At 32.1% G+C, this 17,516-nt stretch overlaps 1 protein-coding gene across 4 annotated transcripts in view; it reads left to right on the top strand.

Annotated features, from left to right (window-relative positions):
- Window positions 1-17,516, top strand: part of LOC123677061 (synaptic vesicle glycoprotein 2C-like) — a 57,885-nt gene that overhangs the window by 20,528 nt on the left and 19,841 nt on the right. The window contains exon 1 of one of the 4 annotated variants that reach the window (XM_045613500.1): window positions 17,137-17,196. The exons of 2 other annotated variants lie outside the window; for them this stretch is intronic. Coding sequence is in view for 1 of the 2 variants with exons in the window: in XM_045613497.1 (XP_045469453.1) it covers window positions 17,464-17,470 (7 nt within the window). In the remaining variant the exon portion in view is untranslated. Of the gene's footprint in view, window positions 1-17,136; window positions 17,197-17,290; window positions 17,471-17,516 lie in introns of those variants that run through there. One more of the 4 variants, XM_045613497.1, reaches the window with a different exon arrangement.

Raw genomic sequence — 17,516 nt, forward strand, 5'->3', positions numbered from 1 at the left:
GCAATTACCTACGAATATTTCCCTCCTGTCAAAAATTCTATGTATATGGAGAAAAATTATCGAAAATTACAGCGATAATTGCATTGTAGGAAGCGAAACTGCACTGCGATAATTGTTCTGTTCATAGATGCATAGTTTCTATGCTTCTTACACACTTCGAATCTATGGCAATTCCATTCTAAATCAGTTTGACAAGTAATGTAACAGTTCATTCGGGAAATATTCCCCCGAATTACACTCGTGCATCAAAATGACCGGATAATTTCGCATTCCAGCGTGTTTTCTTTGAAAAACTGCATTCGGTCATTTTCATTTTTGGAGAAAGAGCCCTCCACCTTCGGTGTCGGGCTCTTTCTCCAAAAATGAAAATGAACTCATGCAGTTTTTATGACAACACGCTGTCATGCAAAATTATCGGTAATTTTGATGCACTTGTGCAATTACTTACGAGAATAACTTTATGATGTAGACACAAATCGACTATTATTTGGATGCCGTTATGTTTCCAAATTTCTTAGTTTATAGTATTACATCTTCGATCTATTTATTTCGACTCTAACATCTATTGCAGAACGACAGAAGCAAAGTTGACTCCTTATATTTGACTCACTTAGTACTTATTTTTTTTTTTTTGGTTCTAGTAATCTTGTATCGTGTAAAGAAAATTCACTTTCGAAATTCTTAATTTCCACTTCAGTATGCGGTAATGAGCACTAATTTTGATAAACAAATTCTTAAGCGTTGGAGTAGTATACATGCTTCACTCTTGAAGGTAACTATGATGACAAATAAAGTCGAATTTTTGAGACGAATTGGGGTTTTACTGGTTAGGCCCTGGATTTATTGATTGAAGTGTTGATTCTATGTTTAAACATTCCAAGGGTTCAGAAATGAAAAACCAAAACTATTCTTTCAATTTACCTATTTAAGTTATAGGGTGTAATTTTATTCGAACAAAAGAAGAAAAGTGATCGTTGAAGTAGTAAAATTATATTTAGAAGCTAAACTTGGAAGAATAGAGAATTCATTATTCCTATCTGAATATTTTTTGAAATCATTCCAAATATTTGAAACTCATCTAAAATAAAATCATAAAAAGAAATACACTCTACTAAAACAAGAAAACTAACTGAATTTGTCATTACCATATCCAAGATTGTGAAAATTCCTTCCCTACGTTTGTTTTTGTTAGCAAACATCCTAATTAACGAGATCTCCTACGTTTTCTATCATTCAGAACGGGAAAATTTCCCGAACAATGTAGGAATGCAATCAAATTTATTCAACTGAAAATATATTCTAATGAAAATGACGTGATATCGTCATTGTTTTGGGGGTTGCGCAATATAATTTGAAGAATCATTCGAGCCTCTTCCAGGATGTGCTGAAGGCCTTCATTTGACGTTGATTGTCACAGTCAACACTAATTGGCTTATAGAACTTCCAGGCTTTCGGTTTACAATTTGCGTTATGTGAGACCTCGAGATAAGGCAAAATTAATTGGGTTCCCTTCGAACGAAGCAGATTAGGGATTAAACATGTTCGAATTGACTCTGAGGAATATGTCAAGTGATATGGGATATTTCTCAAAATTCCTCGAAGATTTTTTGGATGTAGCGCTATTCATTGCCTCGAAATGTCAGTAATTTTAAAATTTTCTGGCAAGGATGATCTCAAACGATCAGTATCTGATGACGAACACGTCGCTTAATTCAATTCTGACCGTCCATCCATAAATACGATAATTCTAGAACAGAAATTTTAATAATATCGGATGTAGTATAATTTTTTCTTGAGGTTTGTTGAGTCAAATAAAAGACACATTCGTCTCAATAGGGATACATTTTTCTTGAAAAATTTAAAAATTTCTTATGCCTTATGACTGTTAGAGTTATGTGATGTATTTTATGTCGTACCTATTATAATGTTACTGTTTTGTGTAGTAGTATTGCCTATTTGGTATTTGGTTTTATCAAGTGTTTTGTAAGTAAATTTGAAGAATTTTATAGTATAATTTTTTTTGTTTATCATGAATCAGTTCAATGTTTCCTGTTTTATTAATTTCTTTGGTTGGTGAATATTTTGATTCGTTCAGAATGATCCTTAGGAATTCTTAGGATTATGAAGTTTTGCTCCATATTGGATCTTCATGCAGGAATACCGGACGGATGCATTATTAGTAAAATCAAATTTTTGATTTGATGCCGACTTTACTCCCTTAGGCAAAAGTGGGTACAGATTTCTGTACTTGTATATAAATATGTATATTGATATCCTTAGAACATTAATAATATATCTAATAATGATATCTATCTATATTCTGAGTTGATATCTAATATCACTATGGTTTTGAATACGAAGTGGACATCAAACGCCACCTATTCGTTATATCCCAAATCAATTCTACTTCTTTGTAGGTTCCTAGACTGCGTTTCACTTCATTTGACCTTTTCAGATATGTTCAAATGAAAAATTTATTTTCGGAGTCACTATTTTCAATTTTGAGAGAAAAATGAAATTGTTGAGAGGAGGAGCAGGTAGGTGGCGCTTGATGAGAATTATCACTCAGAGCTTCCAGTCTGATAAATAAAAAGCAATAATCAATATCAACATTTTATGGATTCGGTCCTTACTTGGTATATTAATAAAATTAAACAAAGTGATTTACACTGAGATATTGGCGAATAATGAAGATTACTTTGTTTCAGTTTTGATTGATAATAATATTAATTTTGATACCCAAAATTGTTGGAATTCTTTTGTTTTTTCCACTTCTTAATCCTAAGTGTATAAGCGGTGAGATTGATATCCGAAAAGAAACACATTTTATTAATATATCGATTAATTTTGACAGAAAATTTTATAATGAATATGACTTGAAAAAAAAGGGGAAACATTAATGTTTTAATCGAAACTGAGGAATTTTCAATCAGTTAAATGCACCAGTCGTCAATTGAATCTATGTTGAAAATAAACAACTTGGCATTTTGACAACTTCCTTAGTTTATGAACGATTCATTGATTTCCTAGATGGTAATCTGAATTGGCATTGGATTAAATTGAGCTTATAATAATAACTTGTTCTGGCCTTGCACTAATGCAGTCTTGGAATAAATTTACTATTTTTCCATTTTGGAAAGTCTAATTGAATCTGACTATGAACAATACTAATATACATGTGTATTTAAGGAGCACCTATTAAGGAGTACTTGTTTTATAACTTTTACTAATAATGGATTCTGTATCTCAGAGGGATATTACCGATACTGGATTATGAGAGATCAAGGAGTTTTCAGTAGTTTTAGAGTTTTTAGTATGTACTTGATCAGAATTATGCGCTAACCTATCAATATCTTTTTTCCAGTGTCCTAGTGAATTGACTGCAATCTTTGCCATATGGAATTTTGGTGGCAGCACTAAACTTTATGTGCACTGCAAGTGCAAGATATAAAATGTGATTTTGTTTGATACTTTCATTTATTTGATACTCTTTCGTCGACATATTTAGATATTTCGTGAAAAATTTATAGATATATTATGATTACGGATTTAACCGCAATTTAATTTTTACATAATATATAATTAATTCTTTACAGACTGTTCGAAAATTTGCATCTTTCAAATATTAAACTCATTAGGGCAGCTTTGATACATTTCTCCGATTGAATTTTATTTTCAATTGAAGATCCATTTCCTTTTTTATACTTGAATAGGCCAGATGTGGTTAACGTTTTACGATTATACCCATGCCTAGCATATCAGATTCTCTGATTTGAATCTCATAAAATTTTATGAATACGCCTGGGGAATTCACAATTGTCATGATCGCTCAATCCAATTCGAGAATGTAGTCAGAGCTGGATTCAATCAGGCTAAATTTCCCAGACCTAGAGTATTTCACTGCGCTGGGAAAATTTTTAGAAATTATAACTTCCAACTTATACTTACTTATTAACAGTTGTGATTGTCAAGTTAAATCGTTTCTGTTGTCAATTTTCGTCTATTTTTGCCTCATCACAGATTTGCATTAGATTTCATGTTTGGAGCCAGTCCTAAAAAATTCTGACGATTTTAGATCAATCTGATCCTCGCTCTTGTGGTTTCACCTGTCTGTCACTCCAACAAATCTTACCGTTCTAATCTTCCGTCTGAATTATATTGTTGGTACAGATAATTCTCGATTCTTTTTTCCTCAATCTTGACCTTGATGTTTTCACGTATTATTTCTGTGGTTAATAATTGAAATAGTATCAGTCGTGATCGTTTTTCAATGGCTCTTCATCGGAAATAGAAAATTATTTTTCTCGAATGTAGGATTTGTTTTTTGGTATTTTTACGTCAATACGAATAGTTGACTCCCATGTTCATTCACAAAAATCATACAAATAAGTACTGTGTACAGTATTTGGTCTATATTTGTAGTATGATCCTTTTTCTGATATCGAAATATCTACTACAGGAGATTTTTCTTAGTTTATTGGTTGCTGTTTCGAATATGTCTATGAATTCGTATTATATGAAACATTTGATATCAGCTTGTAAAATTTTCTTGGTTGAAACTGTACTATTGAATTATTGAGTGTCTTCAGTTCCGAAGGAAAAATATGAGCCAAATCTCATTGCAGGATATAGACAGATATCATTTATTCAGTTTCACACGACATATTCTTTGAAATAACAAAATTCAATTTCACACTTATGTTCACCAGATAATCAAATATCTGAACTGTGAATTTTTAGTGTTCAAACCATGAAATTATTTCAATGTTGTTCGTATATTTGAACCATTTAAAATAATATGCTGATTATATGGCCAAATTGAATTGAAAAACAAGTCAACATTTTCTCAGCGTGGTGTCTGAAATGATGTGTTAAAAATTTTTAACTGATGATAGAAAGCTATTTTTCATCGAAGGAATAGTTCCTGTTCATTATGTAAGTAAATGAATGTAAATAAACATATCGTTTTGTTTTCACGAAATAGATACCGAAAGGTTTACGGAATAAAGATATTTTGTTGATAAAATATTTTTAGCGGTACCTAAAAATAAACGGCATTGTATAAAGGTTGGCGAACCAAGTACTTACGTAGACTGAACATTGATAAAGATCAGAAGAGGAAAAAATGAGAAAAGCATTGACCTTTTGAGTATTCATTCATGCGCCAATTGTTCTCTTGGATACCACATAATTCTGTGAAGGTAAATATGTGATCTCCAAGGTAATCTGTGACGAAACGAGCGCACAAAATGGATGTTTTTGTTTTCTTCAATTTTTGTTTGAACTGTGATGAATTTATCGAAATATCACATCTGAAGAATTTGGAAAATTCAGACCTTTTTGAGGGTCAAGTGAGACTGGTTCATCTAGACATCATTCTCGGCATGATAAAGAAAGTGAAACCGAGAAAACAAATTACTGGTTAAGACAGTGACCATGACAAGGACGCATACCGCTATAGAACAATAATAAACACCTTGATGTGGTCAACTTCATCAACATTTTTATAGATATGTTTTCACTGAACTCCTTTCCAGAGTGATTATTGTTTTGTTTGATGTGTGCCCAGCCTTAATAAATTAAAAAACCTACATATATATCTAATTCAATGGTGAAATAATATGGTATTTAATAATGCTAGAAGGACTCAAATCACAGTTCATTATAATTCTATTATATCAACAAGAATTGATTCAATGAGATATTCTTGGTTTTGAATCGAGGTTCATTGGCTCTTTCTTTTATTAGAATTATTTACATCTTGTCAGGACTGAATTACTTAGAGGATTAATCAATGATTTTCAAACCTCCACAATGATTATCTTGGCACTCCCAGATCTCAAATTTTACGATGAATTTTAATTATAATTGTTAAGTTAGCAATTTTGAGATGGTTCGATTTATGATGACTATTACATCCCTTCCATTTTTGGTGAGCAAGTTCCAATAGCAACGCTCGTTTCATACTTTCACATATACATAAAACATGCATGCCGGCAAAACCAACATGTTGGTTTGTCTTAATTTCCAACAATCACAAATGCTCAATTTGTTTCAAATAGTTCTAGATGGAAAAACTGTATGACTGCACCTGTCAACAGTTTTTTCGAGTTTGTCCGCGGCAAAACTTGACAGGCTTTCCTCACCAAAAATAACTTGAAATAATAATAATAATCTTTGAAAACGAGTAATTATGATCTCATGAAATAGTCTTGTCAAATACCATTCGAGCATTCGATTTTTCCTGTGAAAAAATCGAAAAAACACAATGCAAATGATATTTTTTTCAACAGAAAGCATTCGTGTAGGTGCAAAAATGGTCATCTTCGACTAGGATTTTTCTTGTCACCAGCAATCATGCTTTTTGTTGAAAAATGACGTAGCAACGTGATTTTTGGATCTTTTTCTGGAAAATTAGATGCCCTTACGATAACATTTTTATATATTTTTTTTTGAAGAAAGCTTAGGAAATTATTCTAGCCAAATCTTCATTTTCAAGTTATTTATCGTTCATTTATTCGAAAAATAAAACACCATGATGAGGATAGATTCAGAAATATTTCTTCGAAAAAAATTCTGAATTAAATTGCTGAACTGGAGTTTCCTAACATACTAGAAAACAAGAACGTCTGTGTGGAATAATTTTTCGGATTTTTTACTGAACAGAAAATACTACTTAGATTTAAAAAAAACTTGCAGAATTTTCAGAAGACTACACTTTTAACATGAAGAAAAAAAATGGCGGAGATTATAAAGAATTCAGTGAATCTCAAGGAATTTACGACAATTATCTTGACAATTCTCTCTATCACTATATATCCAGTACATCACCGTTTTACACATTATGTTAAAAATAAAAATAAACGTGAATATTTGAAAATTGAAATTTTTCCATATCAAAACAAGGAATACTGATGTTCATTGAATGAAAGCGTTTCGGTTTGATAAACATATTCAATTGAGAAAAGCAATTCTTATTACCTGCATTTTAAAATCGTCCAACTTCTCAATTTGTCTTCACCATAAATATGATGTATCTGATTTGAATCAGAAATCATCCAATGGTTCCATTTTTGGTTCGAACTGGTCCCTAAAGAAGGTATTTGGATACAAACTAAGCCAACGTCTTCATCTTTCTCCGAATCCGATTACCTTCGTATGAAGTCATTAAGACACCAAGAGACCGATGAATTTTAAAATGATTTTACTGCAGGTGCGTCATTATCATCAATAAAAGCAATCCAGTTCTGGGTTATCGATACTTCAGAGGTATATAATCGATATATGGACCGCTTATCTCAGCAGGTATTCTGTCTCAACATTTAACCGCGCCACAAGTGATCTTTGAGAACATTTTGTGAATTATTCTTATTTGAAAACTGAATTTTCAAAACAAAGGAAATTTCACGAATTCAAACGATGAACTCTCTTGATTATGCAAAAAACAGGTCTGATTTCTGATCGATATTCCCACGAATTTTTACCAGGACTACATTTTTTGAAGTTGAACTTACAAAACCTGAAATTTTTGCTTACGTAATAACGATATCTTTATGCGTTGAATTTCTCTTCGCTGAAAGCTCAGATATGCCAATGGTTTGGCTATTTTTTATATCTTTTGAAAATGCTATTGTAATACCCTGAAAATAAGTATTGAATTGGAAGAGTTCTATCAATTATAAATTTTGAGACCAGACATTGATATGGAGGGATCAATACCGGATAGTAACAGATTTATAGCCTTTCAAAATAGGAACAGACCTCAGTTGCTTTTGGAGTTTGAAAATTCGATAAACAACACTCACAAATCTCTGTTTATTTTTAAAATTAAAAAAAATATAAAAAAAGGACAAAAAAAATAATTATAAAAATTATCACATAGAGTAATAAACATAGATAGAGGGAGTATACTCAATTTTTACATGCCCTCAACATGGTTAGATTACGTTGTTGGATTGTGATATATTTTCAAATCCACAATTTTACTATATCGTTATGAAAGTATATTATATTGAATGAAATATATTTATTTGAGTGCTCCCGATTAAAAATGCCAATTTGAATAATTAGAATCCAATATTTTTCCTAATTGTCGAATTTATGATAGGCAGAATATTTATAATTTTCTGTATCTACCTGCTGAAATCCAAGGTTTGGCAACTTCAGCTCTCCTGCTGTCATCGGTCGTTTCACGTTGTTTAGCGCGCTTGAAGTTTGTTTTCAGAATTTCTGATCTATTTAGGTATTTATTTCAATATGTTTTGAGTTAATATGAAACGTCGATTCACTATAGCACATAAGATATGCGTTCTTTGTGGAGAAACTCGCGAATTGAGTGAAATATCGTATCACTGATATGTTTTCATTTCCGCGCGCTTCTTGTCAAACTTGACAGTTCATGTTGGGCCGTTGGGGACAAAATGTGCTTAATGGAAATGACATTTCCTCGGTCTATTTATGTTTATTACTCTGAGGGCTGTCACAACTACCAATGATACATTTAGCTAATGAGAATTTTCAATTTGGAGTCCTATTTTTTTGCATCTCACGAAGTCTTTCTCCGAAACAAAAATGAACATTTATGTGAATTGAATTTTTTCAAATTGAAAATTTCATATATAGCAAATTTATATCTTAATCCGAATCTTCTAAAGAAAGAAAAATATTTGAACAATTATCATAACTTTCATAGCAGTTGAACTTCAATATATTCGGTATGGGAATTCTTAGAATTCCTTTTATTGGGGCTAATCGAACAATTTTCGATAGAAAATTTATCACTTGTACAAAGTTGTAAATTTTTCAACGGCCTTTTATTATGAACTTCTTTATATCTCAAATATTATAAAGAATTCAATATTATGCCGAGAGCTTTGGACCTGGCGTTAACATATACATATATTCAATTCAATATTTCGTAACTAGTAACTGGTAATTACTATGTGTATGAAATAATATAACGAGTATAATGCTATATAATATACTTGCTATGTGAAATAATAATGCAACATCCAGTAGGCTTTCAAATTTTTAGACGAAATTTGGCAGAAATGTTTGATTACTTAAGGATTGCAATTGTCCAAAGTTTCATTAAATATACTCCAGTACCTATGAAAAATTTGACGTTCTACTTATTGTTACTATCGGAATTATTTGTTATATTTCATGAAAGGCTAAGCCGATTTTGGAGTTTCTCTTTGCTATTAATCCTAGTCCTTTGACAACTGGGTTAATTCGACAGAGTTTGAATTATTATTTAAAATTAATCGTCTTAACTGCCACAGATCATCTGTAGTACTGTGTTTACAAGCAGGGTTTGGAGAAAGTTAAACACGTCGTAGACCAGGAAGTGTGCGGTCAAGTCAGACGTCTTCTTGGAGTTGTATCCATTATGTCACAGAGTATAGTTCCTCATTTCTTAGCCTTCTTACTCCATGCACCAAATTTCATTTGAATAACTTGAAGTGAATTCTTCCATAAAATTTCCAAAGGTTAATTATTGAAAATAAATAAACCAATAGTAGAGGTGTTCCGCTGGAGTGTTGATCATAATCATTTCGAATTAATATCCATGCCTGTGTTTTTCAATGTTAACATCCAATTTCTCCGAACCTATCAATTACGAAATTATCCATTTCTGTACTTCATCATGTTTATATCAGTATATAAAGCGGTTGAACAACCACTAGGCGCCGGCCTTACTCCACTTGCTTTATGTTGCCCTCAGGCAAACTGACCCAGGGATACTCACGAATGATTTACTTGCACCAATTACTTAATTTCACGCTTTTCCATCCAGACCGGAGTCTATTTACCGGCTGAGCGTCTCTCAAAAGGTTTTATGCAAATGGAACTTCGTGGGCAGTATTTTGATAACGTTCGATGATCAATATGATCAATCAATATACATACAGGATGGGCCGGATAAAATAGTACAGCTGAATATGTCCGTAAATGTTAGGTTTTTCGGACACAGGTCAACTTTAATTTACAGGGTGATTGCAAATTCGCGTATGATCATCTTCTTGAAGAACCTCTTCAAGGTTTTGCAATTCTACTTATGAAGATGCTAACAAATTTTTGTTTGGCATTTAGGTTTCAAAAACTCATTATGGGAAGTACTTAATGAGCTTTAAGGGGGAATATCACCACGTGAATGCTCAGTTCAAAACGAAATTATAGATTTTTCCTCATACAATCACCGATTTTTATGCGATTTTTCATCATTTCTTCAAACAATGATCTATATTGTGGGATGAAAATATTTTTAATTTGAATATAAAAAAATAAATGTTGGTAACTTTTCGTTTTTAGCAGAAAAATTGATGATATGTTCAATGTGAAAAGCACTGATATATTTTTGGAATATTCGTGAAGAAAAAAAATACAAAAAATCATTACAAAAGAGGTAAAACTATAATTTTATGAAAAAAATAATCGACCGTCCTACACTGCTGCCCTCTGCTGTATTCTTACCATAGAGTAATAAACACCGATGGAGGAAGTATACGCAATTTTTACATGTCCCCAACATGGTTATATTACGTTGTCGGATTGTGATATATTTTCAAATCCACAATATATTATTATGAATGTTTATTAAATTGAATGAAATATATTTATTTGAGTGATTTCCAATTAAATTTGCAAATTTGAATATTTGGAATCCGATATTTTTCCTAATTGTCGAATTTCTAATAAGCAGTATATTTATTATTTTCTGTATCTACCGGCTGAAATCCAAGGTTAGGCAACTTTTGCTCTCCTTCTGTTATCGGTCGTTTCACGTCGTTTGGCGATCTCGAAAATTGTTTTCTGAATTTCTGATATATTTAGGTATTGATTTCAATATATTTTAAGTTAATATGAAACGTTGATTCACTACGGGACATAAAAAGTGCGTTCTTTGTGGAGAAACTCGCGAATTTAGTGAAATATCGTTTTAATTCAATTTCTGTATCTATTTGCTGAAATCCAAGGTTTGATAACTTTTGCTCTCCTAGTGTCATCGGTTGTTTCACGTCGTTTGGCGTGCTTGAAGTTTGTTTTCTGAATTTCTGATATATTATGTTATTCATCTCAATATATTTTGAGTTAATATGAAACGTTGATTCACTCTGGGATATAAGAAGCGCGTTCTTTGTGGAGGAACTCGCAAATTCAGTGAAATATTGTATCATTAATATGTTTTCATTTCCACGCGTTTCATGTCAAATTTGATAGTTCATGTTGGGGACAGCAAGCTCAAAACCGGGAAACTTGGAAGAAGATGGAGGAAAAATATATAGAGAGATGGACAAAACTAAGGGAGGTCAATCCGACAATGGGTTGTTAGCTGAGAATGATGATGATGATGATGTTAGGGATAAAATTTGCTTGCTATAAATCACTCTATCTATATTTATTATTGTTTGGCATTTAGGTGTGAAAAATTCATTATGGGAAGTAGTGAGAAATGAGAGAATACCAACAAGTGACAGCTCAGTTTAAAACGAGATTAAAGATTTTTATTCTTACAACCACCGATTTTTATGGGGTTTTCACATCATTTCTTTGAACAATGATTGAACAATTTTTCAGGAGGCTTGAAATCATTTTTTATACATATGCACATTTCTCACTAAGTCGGTCTGTTGTCACTGAAATATTAGGTTTTTTCGATATTCTTTTTATATTCAAGTTTTTGAGAACGGTATCAACATGAAATTTTGTGAGAATCTTGAAATTGATATTTCATATCAACATCCAAAATCTTAACTCCGTCTGTTTTGTGATCATAGAGATATTGGATAATTTTTTCGATATTCTTCTTGAATTTTCTATGGTTCTGATGATGTGATCAGCTTGAAATTTTGCCAGCCAGTTGATATTGTTATTTCGAATCAAACATTGAGGAATTCTCAACTCCGTCGGTTTTGTGGAAATATTCGGTGATTTTTCGATACTTTTCTTGAATTTTCTATGGTTCTGATGATATGATAAGCTGAAAATTTCGTCACCACTCAAAATTTCAATTTCGTCGGTTTTGTGGTCATGGAAATTCTGACTGCCTCTTTTTGAAATCCTTCTTGAATATTCTATTGTTCTGGTGACGCGATCAACATGAAATTTTGAACGAGGCTGTAAATCATTCTATGTCGAATTTCTATTTGAATTCATATCGATTGAGTCTGTTATTTCGAAATGAAAAACAAAAACAAAGTTTCGGATTTTGCCCATGAATCAACTTATCAAGATTCTAACCTACCCTGCAAAGTTTCGTTTTCGAAAGTTATTGTATATATAGCCGGACTTACATAATTGAATATGAGGACAGTTACATCATAAGTTTCGCCCAAAACCAAGGACATAGTGGTGAAATAATAAAGCCAAATTTTCAGAGAACGAACGCTTAAAATAGAAATGTCTTTTCATTTTACGGAAAACCATAGAGTAAAAACATACATAGAGGAAATATACACAATTTTCACATGTCCTCAACATGATCACAAATCTGTGTTTATTCTAATAGATCATCGAATTCAATTATATCGCATTTAAACATCATAGCAAAAAATATAGAAAAAATTACAGAAAAAAAATTGTAAAAATTAAGGATGTCACATGGAGTATTACCTAAACATAGATAGAGGGAGTATACTCAATTTTTACATGTCCTCACCATAGTTGGTAAGATTACGTTGTTGGATTGTGATGCATTTTCAAATCCACAATTTTACTATATCGTTATGAATGTATTTTATATGAAATGAAATATAATTATTCGAGAAATTCCCGATTAAATATGCAAATTAAATATTTGGAATCCGATATTTTTCCTAATTGTCGAATTTCTAATAATAATAATAATATATGTTTATTCATTCGAAAATAAGCAGAATATTAATTATTTTCTATATCTACCTGCTGAAATCCAAGGTTTGGCAACTTTTGCTCTCCTAGTCCTAGTGTCATCGATTGTTTCACGACGTTTGGCGCACTTAAAGTTTGTTTTCTGAATTTCTGAAATATTTAGGTATTTATTTCAATATATTTTGAGTTAATATGAAACGTTGATTCACTATGGGACATAAGAAAAGAGAAACTCGCGAATTGAGTGAAATATCGTATCACTGATATGTTTTCATTTCTTCGCGTTTCATGTCAAATTTGATAGCTTACTATAAATGACATACGCTTCCTCTATCTATGTTGATTATTCTGAGATTCTTACGGAAAATATCTGGCTTGACTGTTTTATGCGGGCCATCCTGTGTAATGATCAATATAATGAAATGATATAAATGCGAAATAATATAAAGCGTATAACTTGCGAGTCTCTCCACGTCCATCCGAGTCCTCCGAGGAGAGTTTGGCGTTTCATTGAGTTTTATATATTGAGGTGAAGTGGTTTCATGATATCCATTCATTATTGTGACATGACCCAAGGTCCGATTTTATGAATAAAGAATGAAAACTGCATATGCAAATCGGTTACGGCATTCTAGGTGCCCATCGCGGTTGTATGATGGAAATATTAATGGCGAATACTCCTTATTCAGCATTTTTGCAAACAGATAAGTCTTCGAGTCGAACAGATCGAAAATCGGTCAGGGTTTCCATCTTGTCCGATCAAAATATCTTTCAATTTGCTACGTATCGAATTGTATCTCCTTGACAAGGTCGTTGTGCGTACTGATAGATTCGGGCTACGTCCTGTTGTCGTCTATTGCAAGGATTTTCTTTCAGAATGTCCTGGGAGTGAGACTTCGATCCGTCGTGGGAAATAAGTGACTGTACAGTGCATCCCATTTTGGGTGAGACAGCCAGGTTTCTCGCTTGGTATTTAAGATAGAGCATTGCGGTTTTCACGTTCCTGTCCTAAACTCAAGTTGGTCTAATCAGATTTTGCATAACTGTTTCCGATCAAGAGATACAGGGTGATTTTGGAAATTGATACTTTTTGGACTCCTCATTTATCTTCGAAGTTATTAGAAATAATGCTGAGGTAAAAACTACATCTGAATCAGAATTCTGCGTAGAATCCAGTGGCGTACTCAATTTTTTTTCGGGGTATGGTTTTGAAGATTCAACACAAACCTATATTTTTTTTAATGGAACACCCCATATACCATTACTTCGTTGAATTCGTTATTTTTTTCCCTTCAAAATGATGTATGATACTATGTAGGTGGGATGTTCAGAAACGTTAGAAAAACACTAAAACATCAAATAATGATGATTTTTTGTAAATGAGTCATGAATTTCCTAAGTTTCAATAAGAGGATTGTTACATTTGATTTTTAAAAGTAGTAAGTCATTGATGATACAAACATCCTTGTTGTTATTATGGCTACTATGCATTCGGAAGTATTGTTTTATCAAGTAGGCAGTGGAGAGAAAAAACCAATCTGATCTAGCTGTCATCGCTAGGAATTATTGTTAACAATTATTGATCCTTTTTTTATATGGGAAATCCATTGTCCATTAACAAAAAATCATCATTATTTGATGTTTTAGTGTTTTTTCAACATTTCTGAACATCCTACCTACATAGTATCATACATCATTTTTAAGGAAAAAAAATAACGAACTCAACGAAGTAATGATATACATGGTGTTCCATTAAAAAAAATATAGGTTTGTGTTGAATCTTCAAAATCATACCCCGAAAAAAAAAATTGAGTACGCCACTGGATTCTACGCAGAATTCTGATTCAGACGTAGTTTTTACCTCAGCATTATTTCTAATAACTTCGGAGATAAAGGAGGGGTCCGAAAAGTATCAATTTCAAAAATCACCCTGTATCTATTGAACGGAAACAGTTATGCAAAATCTGATTAGACCAACTTGAGTTTCACGAAAAAGTAGGACAGGAACGTGAAAACCGCAAGGCTCTATCTCAAATAACAAGCGAGAAACCTGGCTGCCTCACCCAAAATGGGATGCACTGTACTTTCGGTACGGTGCTTCTTAAAATGATTGGGAGCGTTATACAGTGGTTTCCAATAAGAGGTTCCATTTTGAATAGCCTGTTATCTGCGGAACTGTCATGTTTTGACATTTAACAACTAACTAAAAACTACGGTCTTATCTCAGAGTAATTAACATTGATAGAGAGAGCATATTTCATTTTCAGTAAGCAAATTTTGACCCCAAACATGAACTATAAAATTTGACAGAAAGCGCGCGGGAATTAAAACGATATTTCACTAAATTCGCGAGTTTCTCCACAAAGAATGCACTTTTTATGTCCCGTAGTGAATCAACGTTTCATATTAACTTAAAATATATTGAAATCAATACCTAAATATATCAGAAATTCAGAAAACAATTTTCGAGATCGCCAAACGACGTGAAACGACCGATGACAGAAGGAGAGCAAAAGTTGCCTAACCTTGGATTTCAGCCGGTAGATACAGAAAATAATAAATATTCTGCTTATTATAAATTCGACAATTAGGAAAAATATCGTATTCCAAATTTTCAAATTTGCATATTTAATTGGTAATCACTCAAATAAATATATTTCATTCAATATAATATACATTCATAACGATATAGTAATATTGTGGAATTTAAATATATTACAATCCGACAACATAATCTAACCATGTTGGGGACATGTAAAAATTACGTATAATCTCTCTATCTATGTTTATTACTCTAAGGTCTACTTATACCTGAAAAACTTTCAGATAAAACGAGAGGTTTTTCATATTCATACCTACTTGATTTTGAGAGATCATGACTGTTTCAGACTAATTGTTGAAATTCACTACAAAAATTATAAAAATTTTGCAGTCACAGTTCGCAAAACTAAAGCACCTTTAGTTCATCGTGAAGCACCTTCTTGTCCGGCAATTTCACAAATGATTCAGTTTATTGAACATCAATGTATCTATTTTTAATCTTTTCGATGCCTGCAGACTACATTTCGCTATTGGAGTTGTCAAATAAGCTTTCCATCAGATGATTATGAAGAATTAAACGCTATAGCCACATTTAACACTTCATTAAATTATTTATGTGGGATTCAAACGTAGAGAGTAAAATAAATAGACATAAAGAATACCAAACTGATATCCAATTGATGTTGAAATTCAAACTGCGAATTGCAGAAGCGTCTGTAATAAAAATTTTATCACGCAATGAAATAGCTACCAATCTATTCTAGAATGAATGCAGGTCAATATTCAAACTTCTTCGGAATTTCGTTTGATATAAATAATTTATATTGAAAGTGAGGCAAATTTGGTAATTTTGATTTTGTTATTAATTAAAGTAACTCACATCCAAGAATTTTGTAAAAGTGAAATTATAGTCAGTAAGACTTCGCAGCGTCTCTTAAAGTCTCTTTGAATTTATGTGATTAACCGAATAATTAGTAACTACCGCAAACATTGATTTATGCTTGTCATGTCATTTATAATTTCTAGGTCCTACCTATTCAATTGACTAAAGTATGAAAATACTAATAATATCCAATACTTCGAGGATTTTATATATCTGATATAGTTTCGTAATTGTTCAGTGATTTTAGAAAAAGATACTTATTTTATTTTCAAAACTGAGAGGATTTATTCAAATGGCATTGAAATTTTTCTTTATCTGTGTGGTTTATATTTTATTGATTCTCAAAATTCAAATGATTCTTACCGTTTCAAAAAAATTTGTGTTCTACCCAAATAAAATGTAGGTATCAATATTTCAATGGAATTGGAGTTTTTTTTAACCAATTAATTATTATCAATGATAAGGTATCAAGAAAACCTTCTATTTTGCAATTTCAAGTACCTAAAACATTGCTGATTGAGCCAGATTAGAACTGCCATATAATTTTCCATAACCATGCCTTTTTGATGTGGGTGTAGTTGACATTTGAGTATCCATTAAAAGCTGTATCTTCTACAAAATCCCAAATATTTCCAATGTACCTACCTAAGGTTAGTTTTTACATGAATCCACCTGAAATTCAAATTTTATGCTTCACATTCCTGTAATTTAGCATGTTGCGTTGATGCGAATAAAGTGAAACTGATAGTGGGTGTACATTCTCCGATATGAAGACTAGTCTATTATCAGTCTGTTCAGCAGCAACTAGAATCCTAATTTACAGACCCAGCCCTCTAAATATCGATCTCCCTTTGACAAATGATGCCGTAAATACGTAAAGAGATGATTGTTCGATTGGAGTCAACAAAACACACTTGAAGGTACGAAAGGCTCGAATTCTTAATCAAGTGCTCCAAATTTCTAGTGAATAAAATAAAAAGTGTGTGTGATACTCATGAAATTAATTCTTGGATCGATAATTGTTATTTTTAGATCGGCTCCTCTTTTGATATATCCGCTATTATCGCTCGTTCAGTGACAAGAGTACGCACAGAAATTTAAACGTAGATTGAAATCGAAAGTGTGAAAGCTGCTATAGTAATTTTTTTTCACATGCGTTCGTCAGAAGGAGGATCTAGTACGCAATTATGATAAGTAGGTTTTGTGAGGGTTTGTTCATGTTGTTATAGATTTTCAAAGG

The sequence above is a fragment of the Harmonia axyridis genome, chromosome 3 (genome assembly GCF_914767665.1).
Source record: "Harmonia axyridis chromosome 3, icHarAxyr1.1, whole genome shotgun sequence".
Taxonomy (NCBI): domain Eukaryota; kingdom Metazoa; phylum Arthropoda; class Insecta; order Coleoptera; family Coccinellidae; genus Harmonia; species Harmonia axyridis.